The following is a 27,752-nucleotide window of genomic DNA, read 5'->3' as shown; positions in this document are numbered from 1 at the left end:
TCACAGAAGTTAAAGATCATCCAAATTGATAATACTGTTCCTCACAGCTCACTTTCTAAATGTGTAGACATGATTCCTGCTCGCTGTCAAAACAAAGCATAATGAGGTCCTGGGGAACATAGTTCTCATGGGAGAAATGCTTCTGAGTAGAACTCCCAAGAGGTGAAGAGTACTTTCCAAATCTCTCAACAGTGTTTTTTTTAAATCTGGATCAAAGGAGATCTAGCTAATAATGAAGCTGATTCAAGCCTATAAGCAGAGTAATCACACTCTATAAAGAATTTCCAAGAGCTGGAGATCTCATAGATTCTTAAATCAGTCCATGGTTAGCTCCCCTGGAAGGTTCTGATTCTATTCCAAAACAGATCTGGTAGCCCATCTCCACAAGCCAAAGGCATGCTCTGAAGGGCGCTGTCCTCGCCTGCTGGACCATCTGAGAGCAGACCCCACCTCCAAGATTTTGCTGCTGTGTCCTTGTGAGTCCAAGAAGAAAATCGTTCTTAAAGCTGGGTCAGTTCTCAATAGGAACAAATGATTAATTTCTAGACTTTAAAAGTTATAGCAGCCAGGTGCAGTGGCACACTCTGGTAATCCCAGCAGATCAGGAAGCTGAGACAGGGGGATCACGAGTTCAAAGCCAGCCTCAGCAAAAGTGAGTTACTAAGGGCTGGGGCTGTAGCTCATTGGTAGAGCACCCGCTTCACATGTGTGAGGCACTGGGTTCAATCATCAGCACCAAATAAAAATAAATAAAGATATTGTGTCTATCTACAACTAAAAAAATATTTTTTTTAAAAGTGAGGTACTAAGCAACTCAGTGAGACCCTGTCTCTAAATAAAATACAAAATAGGGCTGGGAATGTAGCTCAGTGGTCGAATACCCCTGAGTTCAATCCCCGGTACCAAAAAAAAGCTGTAGCAGTTTTGTCAAAAAAAAAACAATATTTAGTCTGTCTTTTTTCCCTAGCTGCTTCTTCAGTTCATCTTCTAATCCCAGAGTTAATTGATTAGGCATATTAATATTTTTTGTACTGACAACAGAACCCAGGGGCTGCATCCCCAGCCCTTTTTATTTTATACTTTGAGAGCCTCACTAAATTGCTGAGGGCCTGGTTAAGCTGCTGAGGCTAACCTCAAAAGTGCATCAGCCCCCACTGGGATTAGTCACTGGGATTACAGGTGTGCACCACCACATCTGGCTATGCTTTGATTTTTTGCAAGGTGAGAAAAGGCACCACCTCTAAGGGTTAGGAAGTCAGCCTTCTAGTGAAAGGAGCACAACAAACATCTACTTTGTGGATTCCATCCCGACCCTGTATGAGGGTCCTGGTCCTACACCTCACTCATTCCATCCCTGGCAGCCTCTGCCTTGTATCCCTTGTCCAGAGCCCCTGCATCCTGCTGTTTTGATTATCAATTCTATGAGTGATGTCACTAGATTCTTATTTTTTTTCATAAAATACTTGTAATATTAAATTACAACTATTTATAAGCTGAACTTAACCATACTAAATACTATTTAAAACAAAAAAAAAATAGAGTATATATCCAATTAGCCAAGATGTAGATATTTTAAAATATTTTTTGACTGATGAATCCAAATTTTCTTCACTCCCCAAATTTACATGCCTAAGATTCCACAGCTCCAAAACATTAGTAAGCCTATAATAAAATGTTACATTTTAAAACATTTTCTAAAATTGCTCTATCTTAGTGACTCAGTCCTGCAAACATCTCCCAGATTGACATGGCTTCCACTTCCAGGAAGTCTTCTCTACCCACCTCCCCAGTCTGCCGCCTACTATGACTCAACCCCAAATCAAAACCACCACCTCTGCTGTCACTCCTCTGAAAAGGAGACTGTTCTGGGGCCACCAACCATAACCACATGGGTGTCCCTACCCTGCCAGCCAGGATGCCCAGGGCCAGACAGGAAAGGAGCAAGTAGAAGGAGCCCTCTCCCTGCAGACCACTGGGGAAAATGCACCTGGACTCGTGCACCACAGCCAGGGGAGAACCCAGATTGGTGAAAAAAGACATTTTTATTATAGATAAGGATTCATCATGTACATTATTTTCATTATATATGAATACCCAAATAATTGTCTCATTAGTATAATCCTGGTATAATTTCATTTGTGAAAACTAGATTTTCATTACAAAAATTGAAAAATACATAATTTGCCCAAGATAGAAGTACATTTATGGTACATATTTCCTATTACTGATAGAAAACAAATTTGGTTAATAATTGGCACCATATACATGCTCTCAAACTATGCCATCTCTTTTACTTCTAGCCAAAGACAGTACCACCATCCATCGTCCTAAAAGAAATCAATGTATTCCTCCTTCTGAATATAAGGTAATAAAAATTTAATATAGTCTTCTGTTTGTGGAAAAAAGTCCATAATCAACATTTCTATGGACCCTATAAAGTAGGATACATTCATATTATTAATAATTACTGGATATTATAATTTGCAGTTAATTATTTTAAATAATAATAAAGGTAAAACATGTTTGAGACTGGTGCTGAGATCTCTACATAATTAGACTCTTACTAGTTTTTTGGGAGAAGTTTTTTTGTTTTTTTTTTATTGTTGTTTTTTTTTGGTGTTTTTTGAGACAGAGTCTCGCTAACTTGCTTAGGGCCTCACTAAATTGCTGAGGCTGATTTTGACTATCGATCCTCCTGTCTCAACCTCCAGAGCCACTGGGATGACAGGCTGAGCCACCGTGCCCAGCACTAGTTTACTTTTTGTTGTTTCTGAAAGGATGCAAAGCAGCAGATATGTAAGCTGAACAAATCTAATGATTTAATAAACAACTTAAGGATTATAGTCAATTATGTTGTTTTATATTTAACAATATAATTGCTTAGCAATTTGCTTAGATAAATATGTTAACTTTCTGTACTATAGTAACCATTTTACTATCTATATATCTCTCAGAAGATCATGTTGTATACCTTAAATAAACACAATAATTTTTGTGGTACTGGGTATTTTTCTCAGGGGTACATCCCCAGCATTTTGATTTCTTATATTGAGACAGCATCTTACTATGTTGCCCAGGCTGCCTGGAACTTGTGATGTTCCTCCTTCAGCCTCCCAAATAGCTGGGATTACAGGCATGTATCACTACACCAAGCTAGCAAACAGTTCTTATTATTATACTGCAATTGTCTTTTACAATATAAATTCTTATTTCTTGGAGGATAGTCTTGTAGAGCAGGAGAACTCTTCCCAAAAGAGAAGACAGCCAGAGTGAATCTTGAGGCACAAAGGTAAGTTAAAATGAATCTGGGGCTGAGAGTGTAGTTCTGTGGTAGGACGCTTGCCCCAGCATCACAGAACGTTGGGTTCCACCCCAAACAAAAGATGAATCAGGTTACTCATACTTCCAGAAGGAAGAAGGGTATTGTCCCCTGAGGACACAGATAAAAAGAAGACTATAGAAACATTCGAATTCAGCAGGGAATGGTGTGGCACGTCTGTAATCCCAGCAGCTCAGGAGGGTGAGGCAAAATGTTTGCCCCTTCAAAGCCAGCCTCAGCAAAGAGAGGCGCTAAGCAACTCAGTGAGACCCTGTTTCTAAATAAAAATACAAAATAGGGCTGGAAATGTGGCTCAGTGGTCAAGTGTCCCTGAGTTCAGTCCCTGGTACCAAAAAAAGAAAAAAGAAAGCAAAGAAAAGAAAGAAATGTGCAAATTCAGTTGGTAAGGATAATCAAAAGTTCAGGGCCATCCTAAGTAAATTAGAAAGACTGTGTCTCAAAAATAAATAATAAAAAGGAATGGGGGTTTAGCTCAGGGGTATAGCACCCTGGGTTCAATCCAGGGTGTTAAAACACCAGAAGCAAACACCAGATCACAAATTTTCATACAGAGTCCTCATGGGAAGAGACAGTTTGAAGATATTAAGTCAGAAACCAACAGTAGTGATGGCAAATGTGGAGTAATTGTTCCATGCTACTCCATACCACAAAAATTCCTTTCTATGTGGTCCCTCTTTCAGACACAAAGCCATCATATGCACTTCTGTGCACACACATCCCTGTGCTTGGCCTTCCAACATTTTTGTACAATGTCTCCCTTTAAAGGAATATTTCAGGACACCTGGAAACCAACCAGTTTCAGAGGGTTGTCTTGCCAAGCAAACTCAGATGATTGATAGCATATGCTTTCTATCTAAATGTAGAAATCCTCCAGTTACCTTCTAGGCTCTGGTCATTAAACAAAAACATTCTCTAACCTCCTCACTGTGTTGTTTCCCATGTCTGACTTCACCATTCATCTTAGCAGACTGCAGAAAAACATGAGAAGAAACAAAAACACATCGCTGGACACCACAGTGACAAATTTCATTCTCTTGGGCTTGTCTCATCCCCCAAATCTAAGAACCCTCCTCTTCCTGGTCTTCTTCATCATTTACATCCTGACCCAGCTGGGGAACCTGCTCATTCTGCTCACGGTGTGGGCTGACCCGAAGCTCCATGCACGTCCCATGTACATTCTTCTGGGAGTGCTCTCATTCCTGGACATGTGGCTCTCTTCCGTCATAGTTCCCCGAATTATTTTAAGCTTCACTCCTGCTAGTAAATCTATCTCATTTGGTGGCTGTGTGGCTCAGCTTTATTTCTTTCACTTCCTGGGCAGCACTCAGTGCTTCCTCTACACCTTGATGGCCTATGACAGATACCTGGCAATATGTCAGCCCCTGCGCTACCCACTGCTCATGAATGGCAGATTATGCACCATCCTTGTGTCTGGAGCTTGGGTGGCTGGCTCCATCCATGGCTCTATACAGGCCACCTTGACCTTCCGCCTGCCCTACTGTGGGCCCAACCAGGTGGATTATTTTTTCTGTGACATCCCAGCAGTGTTGAGACTGGCCTGTGCTGACACCACTGTCAATGAACTTGTGACCTTTGTGGACATTGGGGTAGTGGCTGCCAGTTGCTTCATACTGATCCTGCTCTCCTATGCCAACATAGTCCATGCTATCCTCAAGATTCGCACTGCTGATGGGAGGCGTCGGGCCTTCTCCACCTGTGGCTCCCACCTAACTGTGGTCACAGTCTACTATGTCCCCTGTATTTTCATCTACCTCAGGCCAGGTTCCAAGAGCCCCCTGGATGGAGCAGTGGCTGTGTTTTACACCGTGGTCACTCCACTACTGAACCCCCTCATCTACACCCTGAGGAACCAGGAAGTGAAGTCTGCTCTGAAGAGGATAGCAGCAGGTCGAGGGACTGTGAATGAAAATAAGTAGCTACAGACTCAGGAACCACCATGTCACCATCACATCCCTGCTTTCAGCTGCTGCTTCATGTGACAGATATTTTTTTTTTTAAGAGAGAGTGAGAGAGAGGTAGAGAGAGAGAGAATTTCAACATTTATTTTTTAGTATTTGGCGGACACAACATCTTTGTTTGTATGTGGTGCTGAGAATCGAACCCGGGCCGCACACATGCCAGGTGGGCGCGCTACCGCTTGAGCCACATCCCCAGCCCAACAAACAGATATTGAAGTAAGCTGAACTCAATGTAATTCTCCTAGAAAGAAAAGCTCCTGGTGCTACATTCAATCCCAACAAATTGTCCATAGTTGTTCTGACCCATGCCTCAGAAGAATGCATATTCTGGCTATGAAGAATGAATGCTTTACTTAGAAGGAGGGGGAATCATTCCAGGTAAATTTGGGGGAAAAAAGGTTAGGAACAGTGGTGCACATCTGTAACCCCAGCTACTTGGGAGGCTGAGGCAGGAGGATCACAAGTTTGAAAACAGTCTGTGTGGTTTAGTAAGACCCTGTCTCAAAATAAAAGGGTTGGGGATGTAGTTCAATGGTGGTACACTTGTCTACCATGCATGAGTTCCTGGGTTCAATTTCCAGCACTATGAGTAAAAATAAGTGTGGGGAGAGGCCAACATAATAGAGCCCCATTTCCTGTCATCTATTTGCGCCCCTCCTAATTTCCCAAACTGCACATAAATAAACCCAGACCTCTTAACTTAGAATTTAAAGTTTTATATATATATATATATATATATATATATATATATATATATATATATATATATACACATATATATGTATAAAACCTCTGCACACTTCATCTCCCAAAACATCTCTATCTCCCTCTTCTCCCTCAACCTCATTAATTTAACTGTCATTCCTTAAACACTCTCTATACTTTCCTGCCTCAGAGACTTTGATTAAGATGGTTCCTTATCTGGAATGCCTTTCTTCTGTCTCCCTATTGGTGAGCTGGAGTTTTATGCTTCTTTCAAGGCCCAGGAAAAATCCTCACTCTACAAGAAGCTTTCTCTGATTCTCCTAGTCATGACTATATCCTCCTCCTGTATTCCTGTAATACTTTGAACTTTATAATGGTGCTTCTCCTTGGTTAGATAGGGGTTCTGGAGAACAAAAAGCAGGTTGCATTGGTGTTTGTGGGAGACCAACATTGCACGTGACTGAGTCACACTCCCCAGCTGGGTACTGAGGCGTTCAGTCACAGAAGTGTGGCAGAGCTTTCCTCACCCTTCTTGGGTTTGAGGGATGGTGTCTTGTGCATGGGTGTTTCTTGCTGCAGCCCCATGGGTAAAGCTACGCTCACCTGTTCCTTTGTAATATAACCCCTTGCCCTGTTTAGGATAGAATCTTCCATGGAAGTGCCTTGTGTGTGTCCCCTTCTCTTACTGTGCCCTTGGGTGTGGCCTACCCAGATGTCAGGCAACCTGCTGACAGTGGACATCATGAAGATAGACTCAGCCCCCTGAAACCTGACCCCTTGCCTCATTTGAATAGCTTCTCCTCAATAAAAGGGGTCAGCGCGTGCTCGCTCTCTCTCTCTTTCTTCGGACCCTCAAGGTCAGAGGAGCCGTCACAATAAAAAAGGTATTTGTGTCTCTTGTGTGGTTATTTTGTGCAGCCTAGTCAGCCCAGTTTACCTGGAGTGACCCCTGAGCCTTTTAGTCACGAGAATAGAAACCCAGCTGGTGTCTGTGTTGCAACACCATTTTCCCTAATATCTACCAGGAGCTACTTGTCATGGAGATAGCTAGCTGTACACTGAAATCCATGCTCTCCTTTTTCCCTGATTAGACAGACATCTGGAGCTATAACGTGGCTGCCCCTCTCTGGGCCCACAATAATTTAATAAAGTTGGAATGGCAATTTTTTTTTAAACAGTCAATAGTGACATAAATAAAATCACATTAAGTGACAGGTGTGATGATGCATGCCTGTAATCCCAGCAGCTCAGGAGGCTGAGACAGGAGGATCCTGAGTTCAAGGCCAGCCTCAGCAAAAGGAAGGCACTAAGCAACTCAGTGAGACCTTGTCTCTAAATAAAATATAACATAGGGCTGGGGATGTGGCTCAGTGGTTAAGTGCCCCTGAGTTCAATCCCCAATACCAAAAAAAAAATAAAATAAAATCATGTTAAATAAAAACCTGAGTTAATAGGCATGGGGTTTGTATAAAACCTAAGTTTGGATACCTTGTCAGGAGTGGTGATTTGGCTCAGGATCTCTGACTGTCTCACAGTAGGAGTTTGATCTTGTGCTGGGAACTTCCTGTGCAAAGATTCAGGTCAAGATTGCCCAGTTGCTATGGTGGCACCATGCTTAAAGAGGTTCTATACAAGGTTATCAGTCCTGACCATGAGTTCAGCTGCCAGAAGTAGAGAATTATGAGCACAAAAAGATAACTACAATTTATTGCTAGTACTTCGTCCTTCAGCCTGCCTGCTTTAAAGAACCTTTCTCACAGAATACCCTTTTGATGATGAAACCTATATAATAAATGTGTTGAGCTAGCTCTGGATCATTGTTCCCTCATCAAAGGTGATGTCCCAAATGGCCCCAGCTTTCTCTATGTTAGTTTGTTTGCCTTTTCTAATCCCCCATCACCCCTCACTGGTTTCTGAATTAATGGCCTTGCAGGTCACATCAAAACCGCATTACTATTGTCAAATGGATGAGATGCTGTTAAAACCATGAGATCCTGGGTTTATACTGAAGTTTAAGACATAAGACCTAACTTCTCTCTCAGAGGTATACATACCATTACTAATGTCATAAATACTAACATAAAACTCACATGAAATACAGCATGATTTTTGTGGAACAGCAGCTAACCAGAATTCAGTCAGTTTCAACACACAGAAGAGTGTCAGTTCAAACCATGAAATTAGAATAAGTTGTGAACAACTTAAAATGGAACTAGAGAATATCATGCTAAGCAAAATAAGCCCATCCCACAAAACCAAAGGCCAAATGTTTTCTCTGATATGAGGATATAGTTACTTTGGATTAGGCAGAGGGGAGTGAAGGGAGGAGAAAGGGTAAGAGGGTAGTGAGGATAGTAGAATGAATCAGACATTATTAATTACCCTATGTACATATATGACTATATCACTGGTGTGATTCTACATCATGTATAACCAGAAGAATGAGAAATTATACTCCATTTATGTATGATGTGTCAAAGTGCATTCTACTGTCATGTATAACTACTTAGAACAAAATTAAAAAAAGAAAAGACTCCCATCTTATCAGCAGGATCTTAACCAACATTGTTAAGGAAATGATTAAAACATTAGATGAGAATGATTGATTCACCCTCTGATCATTTCAGACATCTTGCCATTATGTTGCAGAAGGACACTTAGGTAAAAGCTTTTCTGGAGGGACCCAGTGTTTGTGCTAATTTGAAATAGAATATTCTCTGATCTAGTCCTAGTATGTCCATTAGAGAGATATCATGATCTAGTGGAGTAGAGAGAGCAAAGATTTTAATGAAAGACACTGGATTTGAGTCCTGATTCTGCCACTTACTATTTATATGACCCTGTGCTAAATTCTAATTAAACTCTCTGAGCTTAATTGCCTCATCTGTAAAATAAGGATATTCATATCCACCTCAATATTTTTGGATATGAATTAAATAAATTAGCATATGTAAAGCTCTTAAACATAATAAGCATGAAATAAATGATAATAAGCATCATCATCCTTGCTCAATACTAGTAGTATGAATATCTGAAGATTCCAAATCAGGAAATGTCAAAAACTTGAGAAATGGGGCTACAGTCTAAGATGGCCAATCCTGGATATCTGTGAAACCAGAAAAATTCTCTCTGGTAAAAATGGACACAATCCCCTACAGGAGGCAGAATGAGCCATTCTACTGGAGGTGACCAATGAGACTAAAAAGATACATTTTAAAAGAATTGGCTTTTCATCAAAGGAAAACATAAAGAAACAAAGATGGAGATCCACTGAGTAACCACAATGGTACAGCACACAATTTGGACCAAATGATGTCTCTTTCTGATGGGGAAAATAAAATTTCCCAGTCCCCAGAGCTACCTTCCAATTAGATTCATTCCCAGTTTCTGACCAGTCCAAGTCTCCATGAGGTCTGGCTCTGTGGCAGGTCCTGTTTTCTAGGTAATCTGATTGTTAGTAGTTATATATTTTGAACTTTTCACCTTTAAATATAAAATGGAGTTTATTACTTAAGCTAATCTTGATGTATTTCTGTTCTTTGAAGCATTCCCTTAGACAAAGGTATGTGGGATTCACCAATAATCAAAATCATCTTTATTAATTTGGTCATTTAAAGATTACCTCCCAGAATCATGCAGAAAAAGACAAGAGGAGGAAAAAATGGATTTCCCAAGTTGCTCCTTGGTTTAAAGATTATATTTGTGAGGAAGGAAACACAGATCCAAAGTCAACAACAAGCTCACCTAAACTCCAAAGACTGTGTCCCACCTGACATTATAAAATTTTTAAAAGTTAGAAAACTAAGGAGTCTCCCAGAAAACAGATTATGGATATTAGTCTTGCCTTACCACAGGGTGCTATTATAATATTCCCTGAGCTAAAGGTCTCACACACCATAACTGACCCTCGGGAAAACAAAAGAAGCAACAGAACTCAGGAGGGACCAACTTAGTTGTTACCTTCAGTAGGAGCCACAAATCTTCCCCCAGTTCATAAGGAAGCTGGGAGAATATCTACAAAAAGCAGTCAAATAAAAAGTAATTCAAGTTTCAGTAGTTGGACCTGGACTTTGATCCAGCCAGAACTGGTTGAATCTCCTGCCATGAGCTCTTCATAAGAACCACTGCTGGCCCTGTGAGTTACTGACATCTCTCTATCAACAGATTTGCATTCCTTCCCACAAATTGCAAAAGGATTTTCAGTGGATGCTGATACCACCAGGTGAGGGTTACTCCTTCCTCTCCAACTAGCACCTTCCACTGTCCTAATTCCATTTCCCAGAGTTAACTATCTCCTCCAGGCTTGATTACTAATTTACAGTGGTACTAAAAGGAGAAAAAGACCCCCAAATATAGAGTAAGTATTAGATATAGACAATGTTAGGTCCAAACACTGTATAAGAGGTTTCTCCACTCTTAGTCACCTCATCAGTCAATGTCTTTCTTTGTTTATTTGGTATAGTTTTCTTTCTGGTCTCATAGAAATTTTCTTTCTGTTCTGCTATATTTAACTATACAAAGTACAAATTAGCTTTCTCTTTGGGGGGTTTTGTGGGTACCAGAGATTGAGCTCAGGGACACTTGGCCACTGAGCCACATCACCAGCCCTATTTTGTATTTTTTATTTAGAGACAGAGTCTCACTGAGTTGCTTAGCACTTCGGTTTTGCTCAGGCTGACTTTGAACTCGTGATGCTCCTGCCTCATCCTGACAAGCTGCTGGGATTACAGGCATGTGCCACCACACCCGGCCCATCTAGCCTTCTTAATTCATTCACTGCTCATTTTTTTAATATTTATTTTTTAGCTATAGGTGGACACAATGTCTTTATTTTACTTTATGTGGTGCTGAGTATCAAGCTCAGTGCCTCCCACATGCACTGTGCCTCTGATCCACAACCCCAGCCCTCACTGCCCATTTTTAATACCCACTAGACAAGGTAAGAGCATCTTGCTATTCTGTGGCAGCTCCACCTTTGCTCCAATTTGTGTAGCATTTTTAGATCCCTTCTCACAGTTGTAAGAAAAGTTTTCTGCCCAAAATTTAAAGGGTTCATGTGTGTAAAGCTGTAATCTGATTTCTATATGAGTGAATATTTTAAACAGGCAACTCAAACTTATTGCTAGTAAGTGTTTCATGTTTTAATGGATGCTATGAATCTCATGTCTCAATTTAGTACCCCAGTGTTTTCTCATTACATATGTATAGACTCATTCAATGTATCTCATCTTTAGATTATTTTAAGTTTAAATGTCTCATTGTAAAATTCAGAAAAGGGCAGTAGGTAACATTAGTTTTCTAAATATTCAAAATTCTTTTTTCAAATAAAAAAAAGAAAATGTGCTTTGAGTCAGTTTTCAGAAAAAGAACTTTTCTAAGTTTTGTTTATGGTCACTTGAGAAGTAGGCTGACTAGAGTAAGGGATGTATTTTGGATCAAGAAGCAAACAAATTGGGCCAGGGTTGTGGCTCAGTGGCAGAGCACTTACCTAGCATGCGTGAGGCATTGGGTTCCATCTCCAACACCACATAAAAACAAATAAAGGTATTTTTATTAAAAAGAAGAAGAAGAAGAGGAGGAAGAGGAGGAGGATGGAGGAGGAGGAGAAGTTATCTGCTGAAATGGAGCTGAGCTTCTATCCTTTGCCTCATTAGAAGGTGTCCAGATAGGTGTTGAGGTGCACTCCTATAATCCCAGATACTTGGTAGGCTGAGGCAATGGAATCCTAAATTCAAGTCCATCCTCAGGAACTTAAAGAGACACTGTCTCAAAATAGAATTTTTTAAAAGCTGGGAATGTATCTCAGTGATAGAGAGCCCTGGATTCAATCCTCAATATTGCAAAAAGATGGAGGAGGAGGAAGAAGAGGAGGAGGAGGAGGAGGAGGAGAAAAACAGGAGGAGGAGCAGTAATAGAAGTTGGAGGAGATGGGAAGGAGGAGGAGGAGGAGGAGGAGAAGAAGAAGAAGAGAAAGTAAAAGAGAAGGGGAAGAGGAAGAAGGAAAGGAAAAGGAAGAAAAAGAATCAGCATATTGTGAGTAGAATAGAATTCCCTGTGAACAAGAAATTTTGTAGAAGAAATAATCCCTGCCAGATAGTAATTCAGAGAATATTTCCTAACACAAGCATGACTTTAGTATGAAAATATAAGGAAAAAAATAATTAGGGCATTCTAAAAAATTATTTAGGAAAATACGTTTTGTTTTGCTTTGTCTGAAGGAGTCATTGAAAATAACAAAGGCAATCTAAAAGAGATATATAATCAGGAAAAAAAGAGTAAAACTTTATCAATGTGTCCTTACTTCTGCCCAAAGGAGAAAGATGATGTATCTGAAGTGAATATTGAAGCATTCCCTTAGACAAAGGTATGTGGGATTCACCAAACATAATTCATCAGAATCTATTGCAGCCTAAATTAATTGTGCTCCATCAAATCCCCTTTGCTCTCATCCAAAACTCAGAAATACATAGCTGATTCCTAATTTGATTTCCAATTATTAATAAATAGATACCCTGGGTAGTAGACACATCGTTTTAATCATAGAAAAGAGATCCTCCACTGCAGATGAATAAATGGGTTGTTTTTATAAATCATTTTCTCAAGTACTTGAGTGTGAATTGAATTCCCAGAGCTTGATTCCCCCCAAGGAGACATGACTAAATAATGCTTCCAAATCTGAAAAACTTAACACCAGACCTCAGTGATCCCAGAAAGATAAGCACCCAGAGTAGAGCAGTCACCTAAGCTCATTCAGCCCAGAAACACTGGGCATAGCCATGAATTTCTCAAGAACTTGGGTGGGAAAGTGAGCCATCTGCACTCCCTGAAGTTGGGAGTGAGAGGAGTCTGCTCTGATGGCTCTGGCATCTGGAAAAGCAGCGTGGTCACCTTTTTGAAGTTAACAGCCATTACTGCTCCCTGTGATTGCAATATTTAAAACTGAAAAATTGTAACCACTTTTCATTCACTTGACAGAGGACAAATGGCATGGGATTAAAGGACTTACTGCTCCTTTGAGGAGAATCCCATAGCAGAGGTGGTTAAGTAATGAGAGCTAAGCTTGACAGAGCATGGGTATAATGGATTTACAGTGTTTAAAGATTGTGGACTATGACCACCCTTTATTGTCAATAGATCTTGCCAGACTTATGTCCACAGAGGTCATTCCCCATCCTCATAGCTCCAATGAGGAAATCACGGAGAGTCACTCAGACCAAGAAGCAAGAAAATGACCAAGATTCATTATAATATCCGTATTTGGGGTTTTCAGTCAGAAGCAGACCATTGGTCCGTAATGTCTTATTCCTTGACAGTGTTGTCGTTTGCCTCCTCTCATAGCCCTCTGACCCAGGGCAGAATGCTATCCTGCACAGCAGTGAAGTGGCGGTTCCGTTCAATTAGGGAGCTTCTGGCATCCTGTTAATCTCAGTCTCCTCCTTCTGAGTAAAAGCAAACCAGTCCAGAGGGGGAAAAAAATTAATCAAGCCATTTCAACTTCTTTGACACCTAAAGTGCTTTTCTTTATTCAGAATTTTTCATATTTAATTGGCAAATAACAATTATGTATTTGGGGATATATAGCACATTATTCTGATATAGGTATACATTGTAGATAGTTTCATCACACTAATTAACATATACATCACCTCACATATTTATTTTTTTGTAGTGAGAACATTTAAAATCCACTCATTTAGCAATTCTTAAATACACACTAAATTATTATTAACCATGCTCACAATGTTGTGCAATAGATCTTCAAAACTCCTTCCTCCTATCCCACTGAAACTTTGTACCCTTTGATCAACATTTCTCCATTTGCCATTGCAACCCCCAGCCTCTAGTGACCGGGAGTCAAATCTCTACTTCTGCAAGTGAGACTTTTTTTTAGATTCCACACATTAGTGAGCTCGTATGGTATTTGTCTTTCTGTGTCAGTTTTATTTTACAAGCATAATGTCCTCCAGATTCATTCTTGTTTTCACAAATGACAGAATCTCCTTCTCCTAAATTAAAGTCAAGAAATATTCCATTGCACGTATGTACCATGTCTTCTTTATCCCTTCATCCATGGGGTTGATTCTGTATCTTGGCTATTGTGAATAATGCTGCAATGAACAAGGGAGTTCAAATTTATCTTCAACACACAGCTTTCCATTCCTCTGGATACAGACCCAGAAGTGAGATGTCAGATTGTGGCAATGGTACTTTAAGTTTTGTTTTTTCTTTTAATATTTATTTTTTAGTTGTAATTGGACACAATACATTTATTCTATTTATTTATTTTTATGTGGTGCTGAGGATGGAACCCAGAGCCTCGCATGTGCTAAGCGAGCACTCTACTGCTGAGCCACAACCCTAGCCAAGTTTTTAGTTTTTTGAGAAAAACTTCATACTGTTTGTTATGGTTGAAGTTTTAGGTGTCTCCCAAAAGCTCATGTGTGAGACAATGTAAGAAAGTGTAGAGGTGAAATGACTGGGCTATGAGAGCCTTAACCCAATCAGTGCATTAATCCCTTGAAGGGGGATTCACTGAGTGGTAGCATAGGCATATAGTATGTAACTGAAGGAGGTGGGTCATTGAGGGGTACAGATTTTGTCCTTGGTAAGAGGAGAAGTCAGTCAGTCAATCAGTCTCTCTCTCTCTCTCTCTCTCTCTCTCTCTCCTCTCTCTCTCTCTCTCTCTCTCTCCTGGTATGATGTCATAGCTGCTTTCACCAGGATGTTCTGCCACACCTCTGCCCTGAGCAGTAGAGTTGACAATCTGTGGACTGAAGCTTCTGAAACTGTGAACCTCAAAAGAAACTTCCCCTCCTCTAAAATTGTTCTTGTTAGGTTTTTGGGGTCACAGCCATGAAAAAGCTGACTAAAACAGTTTTTCATAATGGTTATGCTAATTTACATTCCCACAATAGTGTAAAAAGGTTTCCTTTTGTCTACATCCTCACCAACACTTATTGTCTTTAACAGGCTTTTGCTTTATTGTTAGCATTGGTTGTTTAAAGTACTCAGGATCAAATCCAGGACCTCAGGCTGCTAGGTAAGCAAGCACTCCACCACTGAGCTACACCCCCAGCCCTTTCTCCTGTCTCTATAATAACCACTGTAACATGTGTCAGGTGATATCTCACTGTGGTTTTAATTTACATTTCCCTTATGATTAGAAATTTTTAGCACTTTTTATAAAACTGTTGGTGATTATTACGTCTTCTTCTGAAAATAATGTCAATTTTTTAAAAATATTTTTAGCAGTAGATGAACATGATACCTTTATTTTATTTTCTTATTTTTGTATGGTGCTGAGGATTGAACCCTTTGCCCAGTTTTTAATCAGGTTATTTTTTTGCTACTGAGTTGAGTTCCACATATATTTTGGATATTAACCCCTTTTCAGATGTCTGATTTACCTGTATATTCTCCTTGTCTGTGGATTGTTGCCTCACTATTACTTGTTCCTTTGGCAGCCCAGAAGCTTTTTGGTTTGATGCATTCCTATTTTTCCATTTTTGGTTTTGTTCCCTATGCTTTCAGAGTCCTATGGAAAAAGAAATTATTGCCAAAATCAATGTTGTGGAGCTTCCTCCATGCTTTTGTTTTTTGTCATTGTTGGTAGTGGTGGTGGTGGTGGTGGTGGTAGTTTCAGTTTCAGGTCTTACATTTAAGTCTTTAACTGATTTAGTATATTTTTTTTCCTGCAGTAATAGAGAACAAACCCAGCACCTTGCACATACCAGGCAAATGTTCTACCCCTGAGCTATGCCCCTGCCCCATTTTGATTTTTGTATATAGTATGGAATAAGGGTCCAGTTTTGTTCTTCTGCACATGGATATACAGTTAGCCCAACAGCATTTATTGACAAAACTATTCTTTCCCCATAGTGGAACCACAAAAGTGCTGAGAGCCACAGCCAAGTAGGACGCATGGCATTTTTGGTTGAAAGGTGGATCCTGCTGGATTAGGGTGGCTCCAGGTTTAGGGTGGATCCTGCTGGGAATAGGGTGTATCCTGCTGCCCCAGGCGCCCGCTCCTTGAGTTCCTGTTGAGTTCTCGCGGGGTTCTGAGAGAATTGGTACGCAGAGCCCAGAGCTGGTGGAGGGAGTGCATTTTCACAGAACGTGCATGTAGAGTGCGGGTGAGAGTTCGGGAATAAAGAGTTGCTGTTTGAATCTACAAGGCTTTTGTGGTGGCTCGGTTATTTTGTGCCCAGCCAGACTGTGGCATTTGGTGGCCCGTACGGGGATCCAGCTGCAGCAAAATAACCGGTGGGGTGACGAACAACTTGTGTAGATTGATACAGCAGGAGTGGAAGCTGTTTATTATAGGACAACAGAGGTATTTATACATTCCACACAGCTTATCTAATTAACATAAACTAAATACAGCAGTCAACCAATAAGGAATCTCCACACTTAATGGCTCACTGGAGTTACTTCACAAATCACTCCCTCTGGCAAAATGCCAGGCGCCATCCTGACTTGTTTACAGACTCTAACACAAAAGAGTCCAAATGGCCAAAGCAATCTTAAACAAAAAAAAAATAAAGCTGAGGGGCTGGGGTTGTGGCACAGTGTCATGAAGCACTTGCCTAGCATGTGTGAAGCACTGGGTTTGATTCTCAGCACCTCATGTAAATAAATGAATAAAAGTTCCTTCATGCCTCTTTTCTTTTTTCTCTCCTCTCTTCCTTTACTGGGTCTCAAAGCTAAAAAAAAAAAAAAAAAAAAAAAGCTGAAGGTATCACACCACCTGATTTCAAAATGTATTACCAGCCAGGTACTCTTGTACACACCTCCAATCCCACTGGCTTGGGAGGCTGAGTTAGGATGAAAAGTTCAAGGCCAACCTGAGGAACTTAGTGACTGTCTCAAAATAAAAAATTTTAAAATGACTAGGGATATAACTCACTGGTAGAGTGCCCTGGGTTCAATCCCCAGTACAAAAATAAATAAATTAATTAATTATAGAGAGAGAAATGTAATCTTTTCTTCATCTGAAGAAATGCTAGTCAAGGGATTAGACTAAAGTGTTTGTTGGGGGGGCAGGTTGTTACTGAGGATTGAACACAGGAGCACCTTATCACTGGGCTAAATCCCCAGTCTTTTTTCTTTTGAAACAGGGTTTTCCTAAGTTGTCAAGGTTGCCCTCAAATCTGTGATCCTCCTACTTCAATCTCCCAAATTTCTGGGACAACAGAAGTCCCCCACCACCTCAGGCTTGGACTAAGAATTTAAAAATAATTCTTCCACACAGAGCTGTTTGCTCTGCACTAGCTACCCTCTCATCCTGTTCTCCTTACCTTCTCTAATCATCCTTGCTTTTCCTCCCCCCCAACCCCGTAACTGAGATTTAACTCAGGGGCTCTCAACCACTGAGCCACAACCCCAGCCCTATTTGGTATTTTATTTAGAGACAGGGTCTCACTGAGTTACTTAGTGCCTTGCTTTTGCTGAGGCTGGCTTTGATCCTCCTGCCTCAGCCTCCCAAGCCACTAGGATTACAGGCGTGCACCACCGCACCCGGCCCTTTCTTTTCCTTTAATCTCTGATTTCTCACTATAGCCATGCCTCTTTTCTTTTTTCTCTCCTCTCTTCCTTTACTGGGTCTCAAGGCTAAATGATTACAAATGAGGCAAGTGAAATCCCAAGCACTGGGCACCAACCATGGTGCACACTGGTGTTTGCACTCAGTTTACTTATACACTTACAGCCTCCTGGTATTTTATTCCTTTGAACTGTTGAGAACTTGGACAAAATATTTGCATCAAGCAGCATCAAGCAGTGTCACTCACAAGTAGCCATTCGAACAAAATTCTATTTCATTCTCTCTATAACAATGGGGGGAAAGGAGTTCCCTCATTTCCCATGTAAGTTTTTGCCCTGGCAGAGATAAGAATGAGACAGTGGCCTCTGAAAGATTCCGAACGCAGAGAGCATCTCAGGCAGTAAATCCCTTTCGCATACACATCCTATGTCCAGGAAACCCTGGCCTGTGATGAAATAACAGTCAATAACTATGTCTCATAGACTTCTAGAATAGTTTTCCAGGTGCAAACCCCTAGACACAAACTTTTTCTATTGAGGCTTTGCCATCTTAGCATCAAAGCAGCTACAGATGATATGTAAATAAATGAGCATGGCTGTGTTCCAGTAAAATTTTATTTACAAAACTCTTGCCAGAAAACATAGCTTCTCCTGATTGGCCATCTCTCTACAGAACAGAGGAACTTCTCTGCTACTGCCCCAAATTTCTATTATCTCTTTCTCTAGTTTCTCTTCACTTCCCTCTCACCTCTGTGCTAACTCCTGTTTTGTCCATTTTCTAGGAAAGATCTCTTCAGGAGATGCAAAGAGTCAACCACACACTGTTGACTGAGTTCATCCTGACAGGAATTCCCTACCCACCCAGGCTAAGGACACTCCTTTTTGTGTTCTTTTTATCAATCTACATCCTGACTCAGCTGGGGAACTTCCTTATTCTGGTCACCGTCTGGACAGACCCACAGCTCCATGCCCGCCCCATGTATATCTTCCTTGGTGTTCTCTCCCTCATCGACATGGGCATCTCCTCCATCATTGTCCCTCGCCTCATGATGAATTTCAGGTCAGCCATCAAACCCATCCTGTTCGCTGGCTGTGTGGCTCAACTTTATTTCTATCACTTTCTGGGAAGCACCCAGTGCTTCCTCTACACCTTGATGGCCTACGACAGGTACCTGGCAATATGCCGGCCCTTGCGCTACCCTGTGCTCATGACTGCTAAGCTCAGTACCTTGCTTGCATCTGGGGCTTGGGTGGCCGGTTCCATTCATGGGGCTCTCCAGGCCATTCTAACCTTCCGCCTGCCCTATTGTGGTCCCAACCGGGTCGATTACTTCTTCTGTGACATTCCTGCCGTTCTGAGGCTGGCCTGTGCTGATACCACAGTCAACGAGCTGGTGACCTTTGTGGACATTGGGGTGGTGGTTGCCAGCTGTTTCTCTCTGATCCTCCTCTCCTACATTCAGATCATTAGAGCCATCCTCAGAATCCGTACAGCCGATGGGCGCCGCCGGGCCTTCTCAACCTGTGGGGCCCATGTAACTGTGGTCACCGTGTACTACGTGCCCTGTGCCTTCATCTACCTGAGGCCTGGGACCAATAGTCCCCTGGATGGGGCAGCTGCTCTGTTCCCCACAGCCATCACCCCTTTCCTCAATCCCCTCATCTACACTCTGCGGAACCAAGAGGTGAAGCTAGCCCTGAAGAGAATGATAGGAGGCCCGAGAACCAAGAGCAAGGTTTGAAATGGTCTATCTCCCACTGGGAAAATCTCCACAGTACGAAATTATTCTAATGTTTAGGTTTAGTGAGTGCCGAGGTCCAGCCCCAGTGCAGGGAGTGGGGTTCCAGGAGTCCTGAAGGAAGAGTGGTGTTGGATAAAGAAGAGTTGGGACCACAAGTTGCAAGTTACAGCAGCCTCCAGAAGAAATCTCTTCTGCCCCTGGAGGGACCTTTATTTTTATACCTTTTTTACAGGTGTTTTTTCAGGTAGTTAATGGATGGCTTCAAAGCCCGAAACTTTTTTGATTTACATCATTTTCAAGAGTTACAGTCTTTTCTGACATACATTGATTACCTCAGATATTGAGTACATTGTTCAAAATATTTTTCTGTAACCTAAGTCAATCATAATTAAGCTTTTTAGGTTTTCACCTCAATCTCTAGGTGCTAGGCAACACAACTAGACTACATGACTCCTGACCTATTATTCACTTCTAACTTTAAAGCATACCTATAATTATTTCATTAACTTTTAACTTTAAAGCATACTTATGATTATTGGTAAGCTTTCTTACTTTTAAACTAAAATCCCAGTAAAACACACTTAAAATAATGAAAGTCTATTATTTAAAAGCCTACTACTCTGAAGTGCCTCTAAAATACATGTATGTTAATTTTACATTATTCTACTTTTAATTTCCAAGGTAATTTTCTTTTTTCATATGACCTATTAACTGCTTTCTTAAAGAACTTCGTTGATCCTTGGGCAAAGCACACCAATTCTTATGTCTTTGTAATCTTTAACTAAAGGGCAGGCTTACACTTCAACCCATTTGTCATTTATATTAACTGTGTTTTCCATTTTCATGGTAAGTTTCTGCGCAAAGCAAAGGGGGGTCTTTTGTTTGGGGGAATGTATTTTTATTAGCCTCTTGTCCTCGAGGGGGATACCATAAGCTACATATGGTGGTCCTTGTACTGTTGGCACAGCAATTGTTTTTCTGTAGCTAGGCTGTTGTACAGGTTGTGGCTTTAGGATTGGGTTGGGGGGTGGGGGAGCTAGTGTAAATTGTTAACCGTGGGATAAATATTTCTTGTTGTTTGGGCTTGAGGAATAACCCTATTGTTTGTATTCTGAGAGACATTGAAACACACCTCATAGCATGTCTCAATTGTATCCTTAGTCTCATTCTGGGAATATTCCTGCAATCTGGCAATACGTACTTTTATTATTGATTGACGTATGCCCCGTTATTCATATCACGAGTATCACAAACAAAACACTTAACATTCCCCATGGTTCCAGTTTCCAGCATCCCACATGCTGTGACCATGTCAGACAGCGGGTGCAGGAATGCCTTCACCAAGTGAGATTTTATCTTCTTGCTTTTTGTCTTTTCTGTGGCCATATTATATCCATACAATAAGATCAAACACAGTTTGCGGTAAAATACAACTTCCTGGCAGCTCCTTGGTGCCCCCTCCAGATAAACAGCTCCCTGCTGCTACAAGAGTAGAGAGTGAGACTAAAGCCATCCGGAAGACAACAAAAGATGGCATACCTAAACATCCAGAAGACTGGCATACTGAAAGCATCCAATGGGTTTTAAACTCTCCCCACAAGGGTTGTTCAAGCTCCCTTAAGATAAACTATAATCCTCTTGATGGGGAGTGTTCTTCCATTCTGTTTCAGTTGGATTTATACCTTAGGAGCAAGTGCTAGGCAATGAACTAAAAATGTCATGAGATGTGCATCTTTTATCCCCCACCCCACCCTGGTACTGGGGATTGAACCCAGGCACACTCTATCACTGAGCCACACTTCCAGTCTGTTTTTAATTTTTCATTTTAAGGCAAGGTCTTACTAAGTTGCCCACGCTAGCCTCGAACTTGCAATCCTCCTGCCTCAGCCTCCTGAGTCATTGGGATTATAGGTGGGCTGCTGTGTGCATCTTAACAGGCCTGACTTTGGAGACTTCCTGAGGATACCATGGATGTGTGAAGAGAGACTAACATGCTGTTTTAGTCAGCTTTCCATCACTGGGACCAAAATACCTGATATGTATGTAAGAAATAATAAAAATAATTAATTAATTTTTAAAAATACCTGACAAGAACAACTTGGAGAAGGAAAAGTTTATTTGGGGCTCACAGTTTCAGAGGTTCAGTCTATGATCAGTCTGTTCTTTTTTTTTTTTAATATTCTTATAGTTGTAGATGAACACAATATCCTCACTTTTATTTATTTATTTTTATGTGGTGCTGAGGATCAAACCCAGGGCCTCACACTTGTGAGGCAAGTGCTCTACCACTGAGCTACAACCCAGCCCTATGATCAGTCTGTTCTCTTGCTCTGGGCCTGAGGTTATGGCAGGACATCATGGCAGAAGGGCATATCAGAAGAAAGCTGCTCAGCTCATGGCAACCACAAAACAGAGAGAGCAAAAGGAACCAGGCACTGGGGCTGGGGCTGGGGTTCAGTGGTAGAGTGTTCGTCTAGCATGCAAGAGGTACTGGGTTTGATCCTCAGCACCACATAAATGTAAAATAAAAATATTGTGTCCACCTAAAACTAAAAAATATTTTTTTTAAAAAAAGGAGCTAGGCACAAGCGATGAATTCCAAAGGCACATCCCCAGTGACCTACTTTCTCCAGCCACACCCCACCTGCCTGCAGTTATCACCCAGTGCAGTGGTCCTTTCAAATTATTAATCCATTGACTAAACTAATCCACTGATTAGGTTATAACCATGAGCTTTCAGGGGACACCTCATATCCAAATCATAGCACACACTTACTCTTTCTTGCCTACTAAAGGAATAAGCCTTCTCTTAAACTGGTGCTTTCACAAACCAAACCAAATTAATCAATCCAAAAGAAAAATGCAATTGAAGTCCAATCAAATGTTTCAATAATAAATTCCCCACACAATAAAAAGTAAATCTCAATATGAAATTTCCCATTAAAATAAAATAGAGAAATTAATCAGGGTGCCAGGATAATTTATGCAAATTAGCATTCCATATCAATTTATATGTGTAAGGTTAATGAGCTTTTTCATGAGTTGATCAAGACCTAAGAAAGGTCCTAGGGAAATTTTGTGCAATAGTTCTGGTTCCAACCTAAGAGCATCCCCAGTTCTATCCTATTCTACTTCTGCCTCATTCTCAAGCTTTTAAAATTGGATAGTTACCGTAATGAAACCGTGTTATCTATAAAGCAAAATCAGGGAAGGCAGATAGTCGATTCTGGTCATGTGACTGTTCAGCCCTTAGGGATTAACATGTTCACCTAATAGATGGGAGAGACTGAAACTAACCATTCTCCCTTAAATGAAACTGACCCACACAATTTCTTAGTACTTTGTTAAGAGAACAGACAATACACTAAGTAACAAATTCCTTAAACTATTATGTGGGGAGCTGCCACACAGGACAGAGCATGGACCCTTAGCCTTGAGGGAGGGAAGTGTGAAAAGACAGGTGGATCTCACCTCCTCTGGGCAGGGGAATGAAGCTCTGGGAGTGGGCGTCTGGGCTACATTCCCCTGAAACCCGATCCCTTAATCCCTTGCCTCATTGGGTGTCTTCCCCTCAATAAATAGGGCTTCAGGCATGTGTGTGTGTGTTCTCTCTCTCTCTCTCTCTCTCTCTCTCTCTCTCTCTCTCTCTCTCCTGCCTTTCTTGCTTCCCCTGTGGGAGCTGGGGCCAAGAAGACTCGCTAAACCCCAAGAAAAAAATATTTTCTCTGTCTCTGTGTAATTATTCAGTGCCAACCCAATTCATCTATAGTGACCCTGACTGATTTAGTTTAGTGTTGCAGCACTATAATATTGTTTATCAAATGCTTAATCTTTCAAAATACTTAACATATAAAATGGTCAAATAATTAATTATAAAAATAAGCTTACAGGCTGGGGATATAGCTCAGTAGTAGAGCATTTGCCCAAAACTTCAGGCCCTGGACTTGATCCCCAGAATCCTCCCCCCCCCACCCCAAGCCACCCCTGCACACACACAAAAATAAATAAATAAATAAATAAATCTGTATTTCTGAGCCAAAAAAGAAACTTCCAAATTCTATTGTAGTTCTTTTTTTTTTTTTTCCCCAGTACTGGAGATTGAACCCAGGAGTGCTTAACCACTGAGTTACATCCTCAGCCCTGTTTTATTTTTATTTTAAGATAGGGTCTCACTAAGTTGCTGAGGCTGGTTTTGAATTTGTGATCCTCCTGTTTCAGTCTCCTGAGATGCCTGGATTACAGGCATGCACCACCACGCCCTTCATCTATTATAGTTCTTATTCCCTTTTCAGAGTGGTTAGCATAATTGTGATTATAACTGATACCTTAACAATAAAATAACATTAAAACAATCTGTAGGTGTATAATAAAAATACAGACAAAATGGAACAAATCTGTAGCAAACATTTGTTTTACAAGTACATCAGTGGTAGAGCACTTACCAAGCATTCACAAGACCCTGGGTTTAATCCTAGCTCAGTGCGTGGGGCTGTGGGGCAGGGGAATTATACACTGGGCACACAGTAATAGCAATTAGGCTTCCCCCACTCATGAAATGTAGGCCTTAAGCTGTAGGCAGTTCAAATAAGAGCACAAACTATAAAGTTATTTCTTCTTTCTCATAGGCCATTATTAAATTTATGTTAAGCTTTAAAATTTCAAATAAAGTGACAAATCACCTTCCTTAGTGGCAGAGAGCTTGTCTAGCCTACATGAGGCTCTCGGTTCAATTCCCAGAATGAAAAAAAAATCACAAATTTTGTTTTCATTAAGATGATGACCACTTTTTTTTGTAGTTTTAGATGGACAGCATACCTTTATTTTATTTGTTTATTTTTGTGTGGCGCTGAGGATGGAACTCAGTGCCTCACACATGCTAGGCAAGTGCTGTGCCACTGAGCTACAGCCCCAGCCCAAGATGATAACAACTTTTAACCCTTTACTTACAAATATTGTATTTAAAAAAAGAAATATTTTATAATATACCTTGATTCATTTAGTCAACAAATACTTATATGATTATCGTGTGTTTGGTGCTGTGTTTGGCAATGGGGAGTAAAGTGATAAATGAAGAAGGACAGCTTACTGATATCAAGTGCATTATCTATGAGGAAAGAGAAACAATTCATAAGTAATGAACAGAAAGATAATGGATAACAACACATGCTATGAAGAAAAGAAAATAAAAGCCAGATGTAGTGGCACACTCTTTTTTTTTTTAAGAGAGAGAGAGAGAAGAGAGAGACAGAATTTTAATATTTATTTTTTTAGTTTTTAGCAGACACAACATCTTTGTTTGTATGTGGTGCTGAGGATCAAACCCGGGCTGCACGCATGCCAGGTGAGCGCGCTACCGCTTGAGCCACATCCCCAGCCCATAATGGCACACTCTTATAATCACAGCCGCTCCAAAGGCTGAGGCAGGAGAATTTCAAGTTCAAAGTCAGCCTCAGCAATTTAGTGAGGCCCTAAGCAACTCGGTGAGACCCTGTCTCTAAATAAAATACAAAGAAGGGCTGGGGATGTGGTTCAGTGTGGTTAAGTGCCCCTGAGTTCAATCCGCAGTGCCAAAAAAAAGAAAAGAAGAATGTTTTCAGCAACAGAAAACTGAAAATATAATTTTTTAAACTGAGAGTTTATTGAGTTACATTCAGCCAAAAGGTAATGCTATGATCAGGCAGGGTCCCATCAGGGTTTTGCTCCCAATGCTAGGAACTGAACCCAGGGTCTCGACCTGAGACAGGGACCCATTCACTTGCCCACACTGGCCTCAAAGTTGTGATCCTCCTGCCTCAGCCACCTCCCAGGTAGCTGTAATTACAGGCATGTACCACTGTGCCCAGCCATCTGTAGTTCTCATGACTGTGTCCCCTCTGTGTTGGTCACATCCTAAATCTTGTAGTCAAATGACTCTAGTACTTTTATACTACATATATGCATAAGATGTCTCCCAGGGACTCTTTTTTATAATAGCAGAGAAATATTCTTGTCACAGGCTGAGGCATCAGCCATGATAAATTATCCCATGATGTCTGGGATTTTGTTTTAGTCAGTTTTTTCTTCACTGTGACTGAAAGACCCAATAAAGCCAAGCATGGTGGTACACAGCTGTAACCCCAGCAACTTGGGAGGCTAAGGAAGGAGGACTGCAGTTTTGAGGCCAGCTTTGCAACTTAGCAAGGAGGCCCTAAGCAACTTAGTGAGACACTGACTCAAAAAATAAAGGACTGGGGATGTAGCTCAGTAGTAGAGTGCTCCTGGGTTCAATTCCCAATATAATAATAATAATAATAATACCCTGACAAGAATAACATACAGGAAGAAACATTTATTTTGTCTCACGGTTTCAGAGGTCTCAGTTTATAGTCAGGCAACTTCATAGCTCTGGGCCTGAGACAGACAGAACATCGTGGTAGAAGGGCATGGAAGAGAAAAGCAACTCCGAATATGGCAATCAGAAAGCAGAAAGAAAGTTCCACTCACCAGGGACAAAATATAAACCACAAAGGAATGCCCCCCCATACCTCCTTCAGCCACACCCTACCTGCCTACCCAGTTACCACCCAGTTAATCCCTACCAGTGGATTAACAGACTGATTATGGGGCTGAGGATGTGGCTCAGTGGCAGAGTATTTGCCTAGCACATGTGAGGCACTGGGTTCAATTCCCAGCACCACATATAAATAAATGAATAAAATAAAGGTCCATACATCTAAAAAAATATTAAAAAAAAAAAGACTGACTAGGTAACATTAATCATTTTACCTAAGAAAATTCTTGCATTATCTCACACATGAGTTTTTGGGGGGACACCTCATATTTAAACCATAACAGATTTGTTTTAAAATAATCCAGTGATGCTGGGCACAGTGGCACAAGCCTATAATCCAGAGGCTTGGGAGTCTGAGACGGGAGGATCCTGAGTTCAAAGCCAGCCTCAGCAATGAGGAGGCACTAAGCAACTCAGTGAGACCCTGTCGCTAAATAAAATACAAAAAAGAGGCTGGGAATATGGCTCAGTGGCCAAGTGCCCCCTGGCTTCAATTCCTGAACCCAAAAAATAATAAAATAAAATAATCCAGTGATTAGGTGCCAGATACAATTTCACACCCATAATGTTACTGTTCAAAAAACAAAATAAAAAGCCTGGGCTGGGAGTATAGCTTAGTGTAGAGTACTTGCCTAGCATGCTCAAGTCCCTCAGTCCAATACCAGCACTGGAAAAAAAAAAAAAAAGTCAGAAAATAACATGCTCTGGCTAGGATGTAAAAATTTGTGAAAACGTGTACACTATTGATCTATGGTGAGAATGTACAATGGTGCAGCCACTATGGAAAACAGTATGATGGTTCTTCAAAAAATTGAAAATAGAATTGCAATATGATCTGTTAACTTATTCCTATGTATATGCCCAAATAATTGCAAGCAGAATCTTCAAAAATAATTGTACATCCCACTCATACATTGCTGGTGGGACTGCAAATTGGTGCAACCACTCTGGAAAGCAGTATGGAGATTCCTCAGAAAACTTGGAATGGAATCACCTTTTGACCCAATTATCCCACTCCTTGGTTCATACCCAAAGGAATTTAAATCAGCATACTATACTGATGCAGCCACATCAATGTTCATAACAGTTCAATTCACAGTAGCTAAACTATGGAACCAACCAAGGTGCCCTTCAACCAGATGAATGGATAAAGAAAATGTGGCACATATACACAATGGAATATTACTCAGCCATAAAGTAGAATGAAATTATAGCATTTGCCAGTAAATGGATGGAGACTCTCATACTAAGTGAAATAAGCCAATCCCAAAAAACCAAAGGCTGAATATTCTCTCTGATATGCGGATGCTGACTCACAATAGGTGGGAGCGGGAAATGTTCAGGGGATTGGAGGGTGGGGAGGTGGTGAAGGCATTCCTGCACCCAATGTTTGACAAGGTCACAGTGTGTGGGAGGGATGCTGAGGCAGGGCTGCACCATCTGGAAACCGGAACCATTAGGAATGTTAAGTATTTTGTTCATGATACTCATGATATGGATAATAGGGCATACATCAATCAATAATAAAAGTACGTATTACCTGAGATTGCAGGAAAATTCCCAGAATGAGATTAAGGATACAATTAAGACATACCTTAAGGTGTGTTTCAATATCTCTCTCAGGATACAAACAATGGTGTTATTCCTAAAGCCTAAGCAATAAGAAATGTTTATCCCATGGTTAATGATTAACAATAAGCCCCCCTCCTTCTAAATCCACAACCTGAACAACAGCCTAGCTACAGAAAAACAATTGCTGTGCCAACAGTGCAAGGACCACCTTAAGTAGCTTACTTAAATAAAGGAAGATTATGGTATCCCCCTCAAGGACGACAAGAAGCTAATAAAAATACATCCCCCCACCAACAGACCCTCCTTTGCCTTACACAGGAATT

At 40.8% G+C, this 27,752-nt stretch overlaps 2 protein-coding genes and 1 long non-coding RNA gene across 3 annotated transcripts; 2 read left to right on the top strand and 1 right to left on the bottom strand.

Moving 5' to 3' along the window:
• The first annotated feature begins 4,281 nt into the window (after nt 1–4,281).
• On the top strand, nt 4,282–5,277 carry LOC124090373 (olfactory receptor 10G2-like). Its single transcript, XM_046441083.2, has one exon. The coding sequence runs from the start codon at nt 4,321–4,323 to the stop codon at nt 5,275–5,277; it is 957 nt and encodes a 318-aa protein (XP_046297039.1). The 5' UTR covers nt 4,282–4,320.
• Nucleotides 5,278–13,512: 8,235 nt separating this feature from the next.
• On the bottom strand, nt 13,513–27,507 carry LOC124090407 (uncharacterized). The gene is made up of 3 exons (XR_006851090.1): nt 27,452–27,507; nt 15,432–15,559; nt 13,513–14,132 (listed from the first exon to the last, which is right to left on the bottom strand). It is a non-coding gene; the product is annotated as an uncharacterized LOC124090407 (long non-coding RNA).
• On the top strand, nt 18,366–19,331 carry LOC124090406 (olfactory receptor 10G3). Its single transcript, XM_046441106.1, has one exon. The coding sequence runs from the start codon at nt 18,366–18,368 to the stop codon at nt 19,305–19,307; it is 942 nt and encodes a 313-aa protein (XP_046297062.1). The 3' UTR covers nt 19,308–19,331.
• Nucleotides 27,508–27,752: the final 245 nt, after the last annotated feature.

The sequence above is a fragment of the Marmota monax genome, unplaced genomic scaffold (genome assembly GCF_021218885.2).
Source record: "Marmota monax isolate L192 unplaced genomic scaffold, Marmota_monax_Labrador192_F-V1.1 WCK01_AAM20220418_F8-fsc00017, whole genome shotgun sequence".
Classification (NCBI taxonomy): Eukaryota; Metazoa; Chordata; class Mammalia; order Rodentia; family Sciuridae; genus Marmota; species Marmota monax.
Note: the sequence above shows the minus strand (reverse complement) of the source record. Positions and strands in the feature narration are given on the sequence as shown.